The sequence below is a fragment of the Nipponia nippon genome, unplaced genomic scaffold (genome assembly GCF_047370975.1).
Source record: "Nipponia nippon isolate SJK-2023a ecotype South Korea unplaced genomic scaffold, ASM4737097v1 scaffold_6, whole genome shotgun sequence".
Classification (NCBI taxonomy): domain Eukaryota; kingdom Metazoa; phylum Chordata; class Aves; order Pelecaniformes; family Threskiornithidae; genus Nipponia; species Nipponia nippon.
Window position 1 is genome coordinate 46630111 of NW_028262380.1, and position 18467 is coordinate 46648577.

An 18467-nucleotide genomic window follows, 5' to 3' on the forward strand; every position below is an offset into this window, starting at 1 on the left:
ACGAAGGCTCCTTTCCTGGTAATGGGCACAGATGCTGAAATCTTAACTCAATAGTACACATTTAGACAAAAAGTAAAGTGATAGCCAGTGAAAAAATCCACTCCAAAGTTTTATAATTTCAGATTGGACCCATCTGAAACATAAACCAATTCCTTAACTGTCTATTCCCCTTAGTATTAATTATGGAGGAGAGAATATCTCCATTCGCTTGAATTATTACAGTGAACATATATGTTTTATTATTTTGTACTTAGACTAGACAAGGAGTCTGAAGTCAAAGCTTTGCTAGTGTCTCACTGCTTAACTCTGCACAAGCCCTTAACTTCTCTCTGCCTCAACTTTTCCATCTGTATAGTGACTATGCTATGCCTTGTTTCGGAAAGCACAAACAAGAAACACTCCTGAGCTGTTTAATAGCATGTTAATAGCATTTTAAAAGCCACTATCTGTTTTTCATTTCTCATCACAAGAACATATGATTCCCAGAAGTTCTAAAATTCAGAGGATGCAGGGTGTGGGGTATGTGTGTTATTTTAAATAAATAAAAAAACCCAACAAATGTAGAAAAATGGGAATTTATTCAGTACATTTGCATGCAGTGCACTAGAGGGCCCTCAGGAGTTAGAAATGGATGGAATGCACTTTTGGAAGGCGCATACTTCACAGGACTTTTCATTACAGAATTTAAAATAGAAGTTGTTGGGGTTTGTTTGGAGATTTGTTTTTTTTTTTTAATACCTTGAGGTTCATGTAAGTTTATAGCAGTGCATACGCAAACCACTTCTCAGTACAGTCAGCTTCCAAACAGTATTTAGCTTGCAATGAAATACCTAAATGTGAACCACACTTAAAACTGAAATGTGCTAGAATACTTTGAGAACGTCAGCTTTTACTAAGTTACTTTTATTAACCTAAGGAGTTTACCAGAACACAGGATGTGTCACGCTGAATAGGTAAGAGATTTTATATTTTTTATAGCAATATATATACACAACATGCACTTATTCTATCTTTGTTGCTTTGGAAGGCTATATAAGCCACTGTCATTTTATTTGAAAAACTATAGCTAGATCCTATTTATGGCTTCACAAGAGTGAAGAGAATTAACCGTCTTTCATCTTTAAAGTGTGTTTACGAATGTGAACTGTATTCATATTCAACTAGGGAAATTTGGCACGCTAATATATTTTTCTGTCAGTGAATATGTGCATATTTAACTGCTATAGTTACTGATGCTTAATACTGTGTAATGTACAGCACTTCCATAACATGAGGTTAGTGAAGACTTCGTCTCATAAGATTATAATGATCTGGGTTTGACAAGCTTTTCTTCTACTGCTGGAATATGGCTAGCTGAGATTGCAAATTGAGCCTGTATTTCATGATTTTGGTGTTTAATTTATACTGTAATGAGAAAGCAAAAGATGTATCCTGACAAATTTCTAGATGCATACTGTCTCATCTAGAACTTGTGTCTTAAAAATATAGAACCACAGATGCCATATATAAGTAATGAAATGAAACACTACTGCTCTTTTCTTTCTGCAGTTTGCAAAGGAGATACTTCAGATATTTTAGACTACAAGTCAGTAAACTTTGCTTACGTAGCTGGCTCCATTCATTCTCTGAAGCCAATCACTTTCCCTGTGGTGGCTGATAAGAATTTAACAGCTTGAGAAGGTGGAGTGTCAGCATCCTTAGTGCTAAACACGTTCCCAGGCATATCAGTAGCTTCTGTCCATCACCCATGCTGAAAGCTATTTGGAAAAGGAGAAATAGAAACTGGGGAAGGGAAATCATGCATCATCATCCTGGCTGGAATGTACGGAAGACTTTGTGCTGTTTTCATCATGTGGATTCACTAGCAAAATGACCACCTTTGATCAGCCAAGTAAAATCAAGAACTTGTTTATTTGCTGCCTGTGCCCCCCACGGGTGCTGAGGCTCTGGACTTGCAGGCGTCCAAGGACAAGGAGGAATCTGCTAGTGGGCACTGCGTGTGTGATCTACCTGGGATTCCTCGTCAGTCAAGTGGGTCATGTTTTACCCCAGCACAAAGGAGGACACCAAAAGATCAGTTCCAGAAGTCTCCAAGATGCAGCCCAAACTCCTTTTCTGGGTATCCCACTGGATGGCACCCTGTCACCACCTAATTTCAAGGAACCCCAGCTTGGTAGCAATGGGACCTTGCTGCCACCCAATGTAGTTTACATCACCCTGCGGTCCAAGCGCAGCAAGCCTGCCAATATCAGAGGCACGGTGAAGCCAAAGCGCAGGAAGAAACATGCAACCCCTTTGTCCTACGGGCAGCACTTTCCAAAAGCCGCTTTTATAGGCCGGGAAGAGGCCTTTGCCCAACAGCTGGGGAGGACCACGCATGCCGCGGGCACAAGGGGAGCAGCAATAGCTCTGGAGGCAAGAAAGCACCAACTGGATGAACGCAAGCATAAAGGAATGGCAATCAGGGAGAGGGGTCACCGGAGACCTGGGGGGATTTCTGGAGTTATAAAGGCACAGCCCCAGCCTGAGGAAAGCAATATCCGAATTTACAGCGAGAGCTCTCCCTCTTGGCTGAGCAAAGATGACATCCTAAACATGCGCATGCTGGCAGATTCTCGGATAGAGAACATACAAGAAGTACCTTCTCACAAAGCAGTCCTGGTAGTATTTGCGAGGGGTCCCAGCACCACAGGAACTGCTTGTAACCAGGGGCACTGTGGCATCATCAAAAGACCCCTCGACATGAGCGAGGTGTTTGCTTTTCATTTGGATAGGATCTTGGGGCTGAACAGGAGCTTACCTTCTGTAAGCAGGAGATCAGAGTTCTTCCAAGGTAACATATTCCTATGGCTTTCAGCTTGCAGGTGGGGTGCTGAGGTTTCCGTCCCCCTCCCCTGTTAACCACAGGGCAGCAGCCATCTTTAACTCCCACGAGCCTGAGAACTAAGCCCATCATTACAGGGAAGTAAAGCTGGTATCTGTGTGTAATTTCTGCAGTCCCATTATCCTGTTCAAAGGATGCAGTACCCCGAAGTTTAGATGAAATACCATTGAGCTGCTGAGGGCAGTAACAATTTCTCTTCCACAAGAGTCTGGACTGAGGGGAAAAAAAAAAAAGAGCAGGAGTCATCTGTAGATCGCATGACGTTGTGCAGACTGCCTGAAGTCAAACTGATGAAAGAAATTCCAGAATACCCTGTGATTCAATGGGTATTTCTGATTTTTTTAAAAGTCTTCTTATCTTTTAGATTTGACTTTAATAAAATGTTGATGAATGATTGGTATAAAGTTTTCAATTAAAAATTTGTTTTTTATTCTTTAGTGAAATTAAAGATCAATTTCAGACATGTAATGTGAGTTAGAAGTAAGTCTACTTCTAACATTGCTATCTTGTTAAATATGTCTTCAGCCTAACTGCTATTTTTGTACAGTCACAAATCACAATCCAAAAGGACTACGTTGCATTTTAATGAATCATTGCTAAAGTGGCTAGCTATGTTTCTGCTGTTCCTTTCTTGCTGCTGAAATTAGCTTATACAAAATATTTTTATATCAGTCTGTGTTTTAAAAAAAGTAATGCAAGAATGACTTTCTAAAGTCTGACAGCAGGAAGAGGACCCAGTGATCTCTGATTTCATCCTGCTTTGTAAACCTTCCTTTTGGCAGCCTGTACAACAATGTGAATGAATCTCTAGGAAAAACAGTTTGGAGGCTTCTGAATATTATTCATACTTGCAGAGCATGGAAGATACATTATGTCTGGTTTATTTTTAGGAATAAGATTTATTGCTATAGAGCTGTCATAAGGCATTAAGGTAGTTCAGTTAGAGGAACTCTGCACAGCGTGGCTGCAGAGATGACAGACTGCAAGCCTCTGAAAACCGCTATTAGGCTAATTGTACATTATGTTGCTCAGTGTCTGTCACCTTACAGTACGTTTCAGACTGTCTAGGACAGAGAGAGTCATTCTGCCCTCTTTAATTTTCTTTTCCTCATAACTGGCTATGTTCCTATAGCAAGAAGAGTGTTGCTAGGTGATGAGAAGAGAAATAATGTTATTTTGGTCCCACTTCATTTTTTCCAGCTAAAGGGTGAACAGAGCATTTGGAACAGTTACTATACCTTGTCTCTCTCCATTTCTATAGCCTGGAAATATGCTGGAGCTCAGCTGCCTAATATCGACTTGAGGTCATTACTATTTACATGCTTGTGTTTGGCATAATCTGGAAAACATCTGTGTTGAGAAGATAAGCAAAAATATATTCTTAAAAATAATATGAACAATTAGTGAGCTCATTTCCATAACCCATATGCATTTAAGTTAAGATTAGGTAGGCACTGTACAGTTTATTACAGGGCAGCTTGTATGAATCATGGTTATTCATATGGGAAAGAAAGCAATGCAGGATTAGAGACTGTGCATGTATGTATGAATGTACAAGGTTTCTGGGCTGACATACCTCTCTCTCCATGACACATCCCTTTAGCTTGCCTCAGTTGTGATCTGATCTAACAAGACATGTTTGATGTAGCATTAAAATCTTAAAAAATGGGCTTTTCAAAACTGTCATTCAATGTTGTCAAAAGCAGTTTCAAAGAACTGCTTAGTAAATCCCTGTACAGGTTCTGTTTCCCCTATTCCCACAAATCCTTCACTGATTTTTTTTTTTTTTAAAGTCTAGAAAAATACTGTATGCAAGTCCTCTGTCTGCTGCCCTTACCTTCCCTAGTTAATTGTAAACCCCTTTAAGTGTTATTTTTTAATTGTTTACCTTATTTTTCCATCATGGCTGGAAAAATCAGGTATGATAACTGTCCCTCACATTTTTGCAATGAATTGGCCAAATGTAAAAAGCCTGGGGAGTACAGGTGTGCAAAGCCCTTTTGAGTTCAGTGTTAGAGACTAAAAGATCATGATTCTGGACATATGCAAGCACTCACTCCCATTGCTACCTATAAGACATGAAAAATGCCGAGAGTTCCGAAACACCGATAAATAAAGAAGGATAAGCCTATAAAACAAGAAATAGTCATAAAACTGTGTCTATTGTAGAGAAAATTGAGGCTGACCCTTGTGTGTCTGAGTTTTGGGATGGTCACATTAATACCACAGGACTGAGAATCTTCATTGTTTGATCACACTGAGGAACAGAAGAGATCTTGCTTGGTGTCACAGCCCTACCTTAATTTGCACAGAAGTAAAATGACTGCACATATTGCCTCTAGCTTAGCAACAGCATTTGCAGGGTAGGACGATGCCAGTGTTTGTCAGGGCTTGAGCTGCCACTGGAGTAACATGGGCTGGAGCAGGCTTGCTCCTGTGTTGTAGCTGACAGCTGTAGGAATAGGACTCTGCTTCCTTGGATCATAGCAATAAGGCTGAGCTCTTTACTCAGCTTTGAGTACAAAATATGCAGCTATTGCTATGCAGTTTTTTTTGCGCCACTGGCTGAAGGCCTGAACTACTGCATGCTAACAACCACCCCTCTTCCCCCCTGGTTTTCTGATATCATAAGTTTGGCTAAAGATGCTTTATCCTGTGCCAAGAAGAATAAGCACAGGTGTACTCAATTCAGTTGGGCTTTTTTTAGCTAAAGATTGAACCTACTACTTGCACAGAACCACTTATTTTTCCCAAAACATGCAAGAAACTCTTCCTTTGAATAACACCTTTCACGGTTGGTTTAGTGCAAATAGATGAATGCCATGTGATAGATAGCTCCACTGGTTGTACTTGTCATTTTGCTTTACTGGCCTCTACATCATAAGTGGAGCCATAGGTTTTTCCGTGTTACCCTGCACTATCAGCCTGCCCTTGCTGTCTCACCAAAAGTTATGCAAAAGTAGGCAAAGCTATTATGAATCACTAATGTCAGGGTAAAGAATAAGAAAAACTTAACGCTGCCTTATGCATTCAGAATGCTCTAAAAGGCTTCAATTTATCTGTCCTGTTTTCTGTCTATCAAGCCAAACAACTTACATCGCAGTGTTATACCTCTCAGAGGGGTACCAGAATGCATATTTCCAATATTTTGTTGGGTAGAGAAGTTCTGTAGAAGAAAATGCAGTCCGTAGTCTAGAGAGCTATAGATGCACATTTCATTCATTCCTTAATTCTGACATGCATGAGCGCAGGACAAATATTGCAAATAAGGTGCAGAGGGAAGAAAGAAAAATGGCCTAACTTCTCTCTGCTTTCTGCTTCTCTCCCTTATGTTTTTCCTCAGAACTTAATCTTAAACTCTCAATTTCAAGTCATACTCTATATGTCAGTCCTACCTCATCTTTCCCCACTAAATTACCCTCTCCTGCTAATATGTAGGCAACTAAACTGTTTTTTTTCAAACGTGGCAGTGTTAAGCTATACTGCTTTACAGCAAACAACGAGGAATTTGAGGAAGGGCTATGAGTACCTCGTGAAAGATTTGCTCTTTTTAGTGATGCTCTCATGGGCACATTTGAAAATATTTTCTTTCAAGGAAGTTAGAAAAATTGCTGTAGATACAAGTTAGAGCACAAGATGGAAGAGTAACATTTGCAAGAGCATCTTTGTGGTTAAGAAGCATACAGATTATTTTCAAAGTGACGTGGTGGGTGGATATTTAAGATGATGCCTATGTTGAAGAAGCCATGCAGTGATATATTATCTAACTGCACATGAAGCAGTTTGAGTACCTTGAGGTAGCTTAGTCTCAGCAGCCTGAGGTTTCACCTGTGTTAGTTTATCCAGCTTAGGATATCTTGAGCCATTAGCTCCTAAGGGCCTAGGAAATTTTTAGAAATGTTTTGATGTTTAAAAATCTGTATGAATTACTGGGAATGTGGTTCCAGCACAAGTTTTGAAAAAAATCTTTCCCATACAATGTTGCAGATCATCTTTAGATAGTCAAGTAGATATACCAATCTAAAATGACAGATGAAAAAAAATTAAGTCAATCAGGTTTGGGGAAGATTCAGTGCAATGCAGCTGTAGCAACAGAAAAGCAGTAGCCCTTTGTGTTAATATACAAAGCTGATTAGGAAAGAAGTGCACGCAGAACACACTGAACTTATTCTGAAATGTGCGCAGTCTCCTCAGTTTTGGCTGTATCAAACTGGAAGCTCTGATTCTTAGCCAGGCCTTACTTTTCACCGTTCAGTTAACTTCAGCCCCATCCTCATGAGGTTTGAATCAGAAGAGCTCCACTGATTGCAGTGGAATCATGCCAATTCATGCAGCTATGAAACAGACCCTTTATCTGCTTTAATTCAGCATCTTCATGTTTTTCCTGCAAGTGTCAAAAATTTGAGTCACTGCTCCTTACTGAAGCTGCTGTTTCATATTCCTGTAATTCAATTTATATTAGAGTTGAAAGATTTTATTTTGGCTCATCTTTTCTGCTCCCATTTCCTCTGAAATGCAAACATTTCCTGTATTTAGCCTTGGTCTTTTAAAAATGTTTTTGTATCTTAATGGAAACTGGCAAGATATTATTCATATTTTTAAAGTATTTATATTACTATTGTTTATCATGTCCCTTTTGGGCAGACAGGAGATGTTCGTTTTGTTAGAAGACCATTTATGTATTTGGTTTGTGGAAGAATTCATGAATAGTTACATAAGCTGTTATTGGAGATATAAAAATAATAGATCAGACTTGGTCCTGAAGAAAGTTGTCCTTTTATTGTGACGATTCCCGGTGCTTATATAGACTTTCTCCAACTGGCTTGGAGAAGAAGCTTAGCCAATAGTTGACCTGACTTGGCTAAAGTCATCTACAGTGTATGTGATGGAGCCAGAGCAAGAGAGATAGGGGAATGGCTAAGATTTCCCAAATTAAATTCCTAAGAACTTATTTAGGCACCTCAGAAGAGAAGCCTGATTTTCAGGAGTGCTCTGTACTTTTTTTTCAGCAGAGGAAAGTGTGGAGCATGGTGCTGATAAAGGTAGTACTGATCCTAGTGAGAGATTGATGTTCCTAATGGAAAGAAGCTTTCTGTGTTCCTAAGGAAACACTGGGCAACTGGGAGAGAAGTTAGAGGTGGTGGAGCCGCACATTAGGTTGGCTTGAGAAGGACTATCTTGTATATGCAAGCCATGGCAGGGAGATGATCAAGTACATTCTGGTTTTGGAGAGGAGTTTGTTTTTCTTTGGGGCTTGGTTGCATGTGGAGCCTGTCACGCTCTGTTGGCGAATACAAGATGGATCTTTACATATGATTCACTGCTAAGTATGGGTGGGCAAAGATAACTTCTTACCTGTTGTTTTAGATCAGTCAGCATCCTTTGAACAAGTTGCTTTTTGATTCAGCTGTATGGAGATCTGTTTTTAGCAGTTTTTGCTGCTTACAGATGGAGCATTCACATCATTAGCAGCTTTTACCTTGCCATTTGGCACTGATACCCATTTTCTATGTGCTATTCTCTCTCTGGGTTGCCTCTGGAGAAGGTGCTGTGGATTTCATTGCCTTCATGCGAGTTTCTAAAAGCTGCTTTTCAGATGCATCTCTGGCTCCATGGGCACGTGGAATACAAAGAGACCGTTTAGGCTGCATTTAACTATGTGATAAATTGTGCAATAGTTTCGACTTCAGGTTCACTGACCTTCAAGATGAATAAAAATAAATGTTAAAGCTTTATACATGTTCCAACACTTGCTATTTAGCAAATAGCAGCTTTGCAGTTAAATGGTTCCTCCTGTCTGTACCAAGACATCACGTTTTGGTCTTCTGTCTATACCCAAAAATATAAAGGATTTCTTTGTTTTAATGTGTGCAAGCCACAGTCAGTCCTGGGTCCTTGACAGTTTGAGGCAGCAGCAGCATTACATCAGCAATGAAAAGGAAAGTTCCACTTTCCTAAGATAGATATGCCTGATACTTGATATTGGGTGAAATATATTTATCAGTTCTTATACTGGGGAAGCTCATTTTAAATTCTTTGCTGAGATTTCTTCCCACTAAGAACTCTGAACACTTGAACTCCCCAAAGCTAGGGCTTGACTTAGTTTCAGGGAAGAGCATAAGAATTACACAGAAGAATTAAAGAATTTGGCCAAAATAGCTGCTGTACAAAACAGATCTCATGTAATATCTGGGTAAAAAAAAAAAAAAAAACAAAAAAAACAAAAAAGAAAACAAAACCCAACCTTGTCAAAGTGTTTATTCATGCTAAGCTCACGCTCTCTAGTATTCTCATATAGCATTTCAGAGCTGTGAAATCATACATTATAGGCCCAAAATACTAAAGACAACAAAATAAATCTACTTTGAGTATAGGATTTGTAGTGTTTCTATGCCTATTATGCAGAAAAAATACTTTGACGTAAATTTTCAAATCTTTTAAATCATCTTCCGTTGACTGGAATCAGAGGGAAATTATATCACTGGGTGACAGTGGCATTGTAGGCTCTTAATATACCTATAAACTTTTTAATAGTCTGGTTTAGGATATGATTTTGTACATTAATCTCTTGCTTCAAATGGAGAAAGCCTTCTGTACACCAAAGGCATTTATAATGTCTATGCCTCTTCCATTCCTGCAGTGGCTGATTTTAGATGTGGAATATGACCACATTAACCAAAGGATGTCAAGTGATTAGTCCCTGGCCATTTTTCCTGCCACATCTACAAAATGGTATAATTATTGATGCTTAGGCAATGTCTAAAGAATGATCAAGTAAGTCTGACAGTATTGCACTATACCAATGATCTGTTCTTCCTTTTTCAGATGGTCAAGCCTGTCCTGTTATTCTCTGGGATTCCTCACTGAGCCCAACAGATAATAGTACCCATTCTTCAGTGAAACTAACCTGGGGGCAATATCAACAGTTATTGAAGCAGAAATGCTGGCAGAATGGTAAAGTTCCCAAAGCTGAGTGGGGCTGTACTGAAATCCATCATCATGAGTGGTCCAAGATGGCACTCTTTGATTTTCTTCTGCAGGTAAAACATTTACTGAATGCAACTTTCTGCCTCAAAAATCACGTAAACACACATGGGACTCCTAGAAAAGTAATTTTAGTTTATTTCCTTTTCTAAATGGGGAAAAGATGTATTTGCACAATTTGAACTTGTTTCTGATTGTTTCTTATGACTAAGATATCCAAAATGCAACTTATAATCAGGGAAAGAGATCAGGCACTTAACTGACTCATTTTCTAAAAGAGGAAACAAAGCCTTTTGTCTTGAGACATCTAGATTTACTTCACCTTGAGGCAGGCATACTGTTTCTCCTTGACTCCTTGTTTCTCCAAACGTAGTTCTTGACTATGTTCACAACTGTAAATCACTGGTTTTTACTGTGTGGTCCTTCCTGCACCTCCCCAGACCCCAGGGGTGATTTAAGTGGTTTTGATCAGCTGAAATCTGGATCAAGATAACAGTTGTAGTGGCCAGTTTTCCTTCTTTTTAAAACCATAGCCAGTGTCTTAGTAAGGAAAGAGTAGAGCAGCAACTGACGAATGATATAGCTGCTGTTCTTCAATTAGGTATTGCACATAATCATTAGCTCTCCAAATAACACCAAACTAGGACTCTGCCCAGTGGTATCATAATGTGTGGCTACAGTTACAGCAATTATGTAGTAGACTATTAATACACTCCCTGTATTAGTAAGGACTGAACTGAACCACCTGGCTGGAAGCTAATTTTATGGCTTCCTGAGATATGGCACTACTTCCAATTGTCTGTGCCTACCAGACAGGTCTGGGTGACTGCGTCTCCTGCGGCACTTACTGGTTTATGTGACAATATTTGTATTTAAAACTGCAGCAAGCACTACTTTTATGCACTGTGTTTTGTTATTCATATAATTGAGCTTTTTATAGAGTTACATTTCTTGAAATATAAAAATCATGATTTGGTTTATGCATAGCCTATCCCTGTCCTTCTCAGTCCTGTTCTAGGATGAATGGATATTTCCAGTTATTGGGGGTTACCTTTTTGCAAGCTTGTTATGTTAAACAGAGCATTTAATTCTTCTCTAAAAATAGATGGTCACTCCTGTAATGACTCCATCTTTAGTCCCACTATAAGCAAGCAATTCTTAGAATCTGGTGTAAAGCCATATGTGGATTATTCTGATGGTAAACATAGTAATGCCCCTATAGGAATGGTACAGAATATGTTCTCATGCCATTGTCTTCTTATTGAACAGTTTAAAAATTCTCATGAGCTCTGTGTTGATTTCTAATTTTAAGGTCTTCTAAGACAAGTTTTTAAACTTCATAATACAACTCCTAATATCCAGAAGGAGAGGTCAGTTAAAATAAGATACAACAGGATAGAACTATACGTGAAATAAAGAAACAAACAGTAGCTGGTGTCAGAGTGATTTATACCTCCAGTTGCCTACCAGACAAGAACATACCAGAAAGTGAGTGAAAGTGGGTCTTATGGTTCTTAAAGATTAAAATTTTATCTGGGTGCTCTCAGACTTAACTTTAAAGTTTATTGGCAGTAGAACATGAAGACTGTAAAACAAAAAATGCCAAGAAGGGGTTCTGAGTTTAAACAAACAAACAAACAACTGTGCTTCATGAGTCATTCAGAAATAAATAATAATGGTGAAAAGTATTCTCTATTAAATATACTTCCCTCAGAAGAATGGGTTTGGTGACTGTAATAGATGTTCCTAATCTCTGATTTCAAATGCTATAAAACATAGGAGAAGGCTGAAAAATACTTACAGCTAACCTTCACTTGCCTTCTGCAAGAACTCATGTAAGATAAGGACATTAAATGTAAAATGGCTTCTTTAATTTTGGGAGTTTAGACCTCTCATGTACATAAATATATGACAAAAACCAATGCTAAACTATTAAGGTTGCAGCATCAATTCCAGAGTGTCCCATCATTCTGTCTTGCCCCTAGAATGATGCAAGGTATTATGAAGAGGCTGTCTGTAAGAACATGATCTCCTTGTCTACTTAATGCATGTAATGAAGTGCAGTGCAGATGAATTAGCACTATACATCAAAGCAGTCTGTCTGGAAGGCCTCTACTTCATTTTTTGGCAAAGCCTTTGGATGAGTTGAATGACAGATCCCATGAGCTAGAACACTGCAAGCAAGAGGGGCTCTAGTGCCTGCAGATGCTGAATGCTGCTCATGAAAGGAGAAAGGAGAAGTCTATTCCTTTCCTCAGGATTTTCACAGTTGAAAACAAACAGACACCACCACCAAGACTAGTGGCAACAGTACTATGTACTCAAGAAAAAACAAAACAACTCTCAGACTTTCATTTGATGAACAAAATTAGGAGGCATTTTCAACACATAACATAGTTCTACATCAGGAGAAGAGTCCTAACAGCTCATTTCACTGGGGTGTCACAAAAATAAAATTGTAATTTTAGAAGGCTTGTGTGAACATTAATGCTTTTATGCTTAGAACAGTTTGAAGAGTTAGAAGCATACAACAAACAAGGACAGAAAAAAATGATTTACCTTTGATAAGCTGCTCATTAAGCCTTCAATGCACCAGACCAGACTTCCACTCTGTAAGCACCTGTCAGAAGGAGCAGGGCTGCTCCCTGGGGAGATGAGCTGGAGCCAAGGGCAGCCCCACAGCAGGCAGGACCAGCAGCAGAAGAGGCAGCCTAGCAGGAAGGGTGGTGAAAGCCATGGGTCCCATTGATAGCCCAGTGAGCATCAGGCACAGACAGGGCAGCAAGCCAACTCCAAGGCGAACAAGCAGGAACCCCAAGCCGCAATCCAGGAGCATCAGGTAGCAGGACAAGCAGCAGATACACCCACCCCAGAAGGGCTAAGAGAAGGGCTGAGGTGCCAGGCCTGAGCTTAAATGGGGCTCCTGGGCCCATGGGCAGAGGGGGTGTGTGTGGAGGTCCCAGGTGAGGGTGCTTAGGTCAATTAAGGCCTACCTGTGCACTCAGGGCCCTGGCAATGTTGTATATTTACTCTCGTCTAGTCAACAGGGGTAGAAGCACTTTCAAGGAGTGATTTATCCTTCCTGTACTAGATGGTTATCCTAAAATGGCATCCTTTGCTCTGGGGGTGCCTCATTCTTGTCATTGTTTATGAAAGGGAAAATAAACGACTAAGTCAGAAGACATGCTTAACATTAACACCACTAAAGTTAGACCAGATGTATTCGTTCCAGCTAAGTGCTGTGTGATGAATAAGCGAGGGTTTGCATGGGAAAAAATAACCTAGACCATCATGTCATTAAAGTATATACCACAGTGCAACTCAGGGAGGCTGCCCTGTGATTATAATTGCACTCTTCTTGCGTTTTGTAGCTTCTGATGGTTTGCTGTGGCCCTTACTAATCTTTTCAATTATTTTGTGTACTATTAGTCTAATAGGTCCCGCAGAATGGAGACCCTTTGTGTGTATCAGGCTGTGCTATTTCTATTGTTATCCAGCAGAGAAAATGTAAAAAAAATACAGCTTTCTGAAAAAAATAGAATTGTATTCACCGTCTTGTTATTCCAGTTACACAGTGGTATTGTTCCATTATTTTCCAAGAATTTTTACTGACATAACAAATCATGGCTATAAAACAGATAAAATACACAGTCTGGGAAATTGCGTCTAACAGTACGTGAAGTATGGGGACCAGGTCTTCAACGCCACTTCACTGCTGACTTTATACTTGTCCTGAGCTTGCTTTCCTGTCGGCTGTGTTAGTGAGCTATGTCTTACAGTGACACTGTGCACCAAACGCTTTGATATTGTTTTCACTTGGCACTCTGCTGTGCTTTGTTTTAGATCTATAATCGACTAGACAGAAACTGCTGTGGATTCAAACCTCTCAAGGAGGATTCCTGCGTGCAGCAAGGACTGAAGCGGCAATGTAGTGATCAGGATGCTGTTGACCTGACACACATAGTTCAGAGAAGGCATGACCGAAGGCATTTGGCCTTTATAGACAATAAGGGTTTCTTTGACAGAAATGAGGACAATCTTGACTTCAAAATACTACAAGGAATCAATGAGTAAGTTTGAAGCTATTAATTTTTTTTTAAAAGATTGATAATTTCTTCCCAGTTTGAGCATGTGACACTAAGTTACTGGAATAGATATCATTGGCCCAAGACATTTACAGGATGTGTCTAAAAACTTATAAGTCATCTCACTGCTGTAAAAGATACAGTTAACATGCATATGATTAGCCATGGATGAACTTCCTTTGCTGAGTCGCAGTCTATATTCATAGAATTGATTGCTAAACCACAACATAAATATTGCAATTCAGAGTGATGGCAAAGCTGATGAACAACTTTGTGCTTTTCCAGATTCCCTGAATCTGCAGTTTCAGTGCTGAGGAGCCAGCGTTTACGTGAGAAGTTGCTACAGTCTTTGTTCCTTGACAAAATATACTGGGAGAGCCAAGGAGGCAGAAAAGGAATTGAAAAGCTTATTGATGTAATAGAAAGGAGGTCCAAAATTCTTCTTACGTATATAAATGCACATGGAGCCAAAGTATTGCCCATGAATGAATGAAGCAGTCTTGTTCTTATCTTGTTTCTATCTGTCTTTAAAAAAATTCGGGTGAGGCAAAAGCTGACAGTAAAATTGATTTAATTCATAGGCTTATTTAATTTTTATTTTTTCCAAACTTGCAAGTTCATTTTTAAATAAGAAATCTTACATGGTTTAAAAGCAACATTTAAATGTCATCTGCAGCTCAACACAGTGCAGTCTCTTCTATGTCACCAGTGAAAGGAAAATAACCAAATGGTACAATAAATAATGTAGTAATATGTAGGTACCATGAACACTTCTTCTGTTAAACTGTCTGAAAATTAGCAACAGGATTTTCAGTACGTTACGCTGGATTACTCTTACTTCCCTCATTCAAGTCAGTAAAAGTTTTATTGCAAGTTTAAATGGGAACAGAGATTTGTAAGCACTTAATACATTGATGAAAACTGTCATCACATCTACCTGCTGAAACACATCTAGTACAGGAATTTGTCTTTTTGATTATGAATGCTAAAATGCCAGCATTTCCAAAGGCTTATTTTGTTTTATTTTGTTTTGATCTTTTGAAATCTGAGGACTAAATCCAGCTCTTTTAAATGCAGGTGTGTTTGCTCTGGACATGAGGGAAATTTAAAAGAGTGAGGAAAACATGGCTTTAACAATAATAATTAATTTGCCAAATACGGTTTTTACCTGTCCAGTATGGAGTACGATTCATCATGAGTCATTTGTTACAATGTACTATTTTCAGTACAGGTTGTTTTGATGTGTGGGTGGATGATCTGATATTTTCTGTCTATTGATTAACTCAGTTAGTTAATCAACAGAAATCCAAGAAACTGTGTTTTAGTAATCTTCACTGGGCTGTCTTCCATTTAGGGGCATATGGGATCAGGCAAAGACTCATGTTGCACATTACTAGGAAGGGTGTAACCAAGAGCAACAGTTCAAAACCTGTGGGTGGGAAAAGACGATTATGTCATTCTTGAAACTGCCTGAAAGTCAGAACCACATGAAATGGAATTACTAAGAAAGTCAAGAAAGTTTGCTGATTTCATAACATTGGAAGACAGAGCTTAAAATAAGTAGCACAGGCACAGATGCCTTAAAATTCCCCGGGGGCCTGCCAGCAAGTTAATAATCTTAAATGTTTCAGAAGCTGAGGACATGAAAACTTTTGTGGAGCACTGTGAGAGCAGTTTCCTTCTTTTTTTGTGTGTGTATTCTATAATGAACTACATTAAGGAAAGATAAATTCCACGGTTTCAGGCGAACAAATACAGCTTTAGGGTACATTAAGGGACAAGCTTCCAGTAGCAATTCTGGGAACACTTCCCTTCTGTATGCGAACACTTCCCTTCTGTATGCGAACACAGATACATGTATATGTATATATACCTTGGCTCGTTTCTATAAAATGGTGAGTTTGGCTAATGAAGAGTGGGTTGTTTATACAATTTGCTGTTTACATGTAGAATTGTATTTGTGAGTTTAAGTCCAATTTTGGGTATACACTATTTGAAGTTTAAACAAAACATTATTATGGATGACTTTTGTTCTGAAAGAATTAACTCTCCCCTTGCTAATGAAACGATATAATCTTAAAAGTTTTCTATTCACAATTGTAGAGAAAAATAGCAACATGTTTGTATCTGAGCTGACCTTCCAGACAACAGGGTGATATCTAATCATATGTTTTTATTGAGCTTTATGTAAGATATTGAATTTCCATTTTCTTTTGGAATCTGTGCATTTTAAAAGTCAATTTATTTGCCGTTTTATTAGTAACAGTAAAAGCATTATCACAAATAATGAATTGTTTGAATCTCTGCTGCTATTTTCATATAATGTCCAGGAATATACAAAATAAAATAATGTCTTAATCAGATTTTCAGTTCGGAACTCTAAGTTGCAATAACAAAACCATAATGCATATTAATGTAATATGTGGCTCATTAGAATGGTTTAGAAAGAGCTATGACCTTCAAACTGATTCTTCAGAGAAACAATCCAAACCAGATTATTAAGTCCTTCCTGTGGAAATATTTTCTAGCTGTTTACTCACGAGATTTGTAACTCTTTCTTACTAAACTGATTCACTGTAGCTGTGGAGCTTCTGGTTACTGCAGCGTTAGTATGTACTGCCTTCGTTCCCCATTCTGACAATGCCTACTTACACAAACATTGAGCAGAAAAGCCCATGCCCATTTGTGATGCCAGAACAGAAGTATTGGTCAATGACTGGTAAACTTTCTAATAGACCATGAGCAAGTACAGGAATAGGAGAAAGATGCTGAACTTTACACGGAATAGAGACTCACACAGAGTTAAAGTAGCCTAAGAACCTTTGGTCTCTGAAGTTTACATTTTTCCATGATCCAAGAGAGACTAATGGGAAACAGAAAGATGTTGAAACATTTTTAAACATTCTTTTTCCCACACAAAGTAATTTGATTTGTTTTATTAAAAACATTATTTATTTTTGCACGTTACTGAATACTTCAGGCTAAATTCTCTCAGATACATTTGTGTAAATTCATGACAAGTCCACTGAATTATCCCATTTCCAGATGAAACAGTTAAAGTCAGTTAGGTTAATCCATATTCTGAGAGGCTGGAGAACTGAACCTTAAGGTCAAAAGGAGACCTTAGGAGAGTGGCAAACAAATAAGAAGGAGAGTTGCCTGAGATATAGCACGGGTATAGAACTTGGCATACAAGTTCTCTAAACAAATATCCGTGAGCTCTGAGCAGGACCTACAAGTTTTTCTTGCAGACTGTCAGCCTGTTTCACCTGTATTTCTGTGGGAAGCCCTTGCCTAGCCAAATACAAATGTTTGAAATAAAAAATAAAACAAGCAGTGCAGCAGTATCTTCTTTTAGTCTGTCATGAAATATATGAACTGTATTTCAAAATGGCATTATTAAAAATAGTTTTCCATGGTATATGAAGAATGCTTTAAATGTGGATTGAAATCTGATTAAAAGATGGCAAACAAAAGGTAGAGCTCAGAATGGAAGCCAGTCAAGCAATGGGTTCCTCCAATGATCAGTGCTGGGACTGATTTTAGTTACCATTTTCACCACTGACATAGAGAAGGCAGTGAACAGTGAAATTTCCAAGGTTGCAAATGCAACTAAGATTTTTTGCACATTCATATGACAGACTAATAGTGAAAAACTCTAGAAGAAACTGAGTAGGCCAAACCTGGCAGATGAGCTTCAGTATGGATTAATGTAAAGGCTTTACTTTGTCGCTATTTAAAACCTTGGAGAGCTTTTAAATCTTGGACTGTGTGTGCAGCCTGGTCTCCACATGTCAAGAAGTACGAGCTGAAGTTAGAGTCAATAGAAGAGCAACTGAAGTGATCAAGGTGCTGAAACAGCTGCCTTGTAAGGAGAGATTTCTTCAGTTTGAAGATGAGAAAGCTGGAGGGGCTGGTAATTTAGGTTTACAAAATCATGAAGATGATGGATGAGGTGAATGCAGAAAGTGTTATTCAGCAAATCCTGAAAGACCAGAGATGTGGAGCACCCAGTGAAACTACTATCTCTTTTAAGCAGATAAAAGAAAGTTCTTCACACAGCAGGTATTGAACTTCTGGAACTTGCTGCCATGAGGGACTGTGGAAACTATGAGGAGATTCAAAGGGGATTAGACAAACTCAAGGACAACAAGTTTATATATGGACTTTATAAGAATTAGGCAAACTTTCCTCCTCTAACATTCCTAATACAACAGTTCTGGAGGCTGCGGAACATAGGGGAGAGGGGACGCAGATACTGCTCCAGGCTCATGTGCTCACCTCACATTGCCACAGTCTAAGAGGTACTACTGGGCTAGGTGGCCCACTGGTGTGACCAGAAGGAAATTCCATGTATTCTTATATTTGAAAGCTATTCAACCAGCTGCCATGTTGTAAGCTGTTCAGGCCTTTTCCCTATTCATAAGAATATATAAAATTATCTTTATTTGCAAGGATGGAGATGCTTGGGTGTTGTGAGCCTGCTTTGGCTTCGATGAGAGAAAAGAAAGCAA

At 38.9% G+C, this 18467-nt stretch overlaps 1 protein-coding gene across 1 annotated transcript; it reads left to right on the top strand.

Moving 5' to 3' along the window:
• The first annotated feature begins 766 nt into the window (after nucleotides 1–766).
• On the top strand, nucleotides 767–17512 carry GASK1B (golgi associated kinase 1B). The gene is made up of 5 exons (XM_009474757.2): nucleotides 767–953; nucleotides 1549–2833; nucleotides 9710–9924; nucleotides 13712–13938; nucleotides 14239–17512. Exons 2-5 carry the CDS (start codon nucleotides 1870–1872, stop codon nucleotides 14444–14446), a joined length of 1614 nt encoding a protein of 537 aa, XP_009473032.1. The 5' UTR covers nucleotides 767–953; nucleotides 1549–1869; the 3' UTR covers nucleotides 14447–17512.
• The last annotated feature ends 955 nt before the right edge of the window (nucleotides 17513–18467 follow it).

Excerpts from the sequence above, each read along its gene's own strand:
- GASK1B (XM_009474757.2), top strand. The coding sequence starts at position 1,870 with ATGACCACCTTTGATCAGCCAAGTAAAATCAAGAACTTGTTTATTTGC. Across the intron at positions 2,834-9,709 it reads GAGATCAGAGTTCTTCCAAG|ATGGTCAAGCCTGTCCTGTT; the intron begins GTAACATATTCC and ends TTCCTTTTTCAG. Across the intron at positions 13,939-14,238 it reads ATACTACAAGGAATCAATGA|ATTCCCTGAATCTGCAGTTT; the intron begins GTAAGTTTGAAG and ends GTGCTTTTCCAG.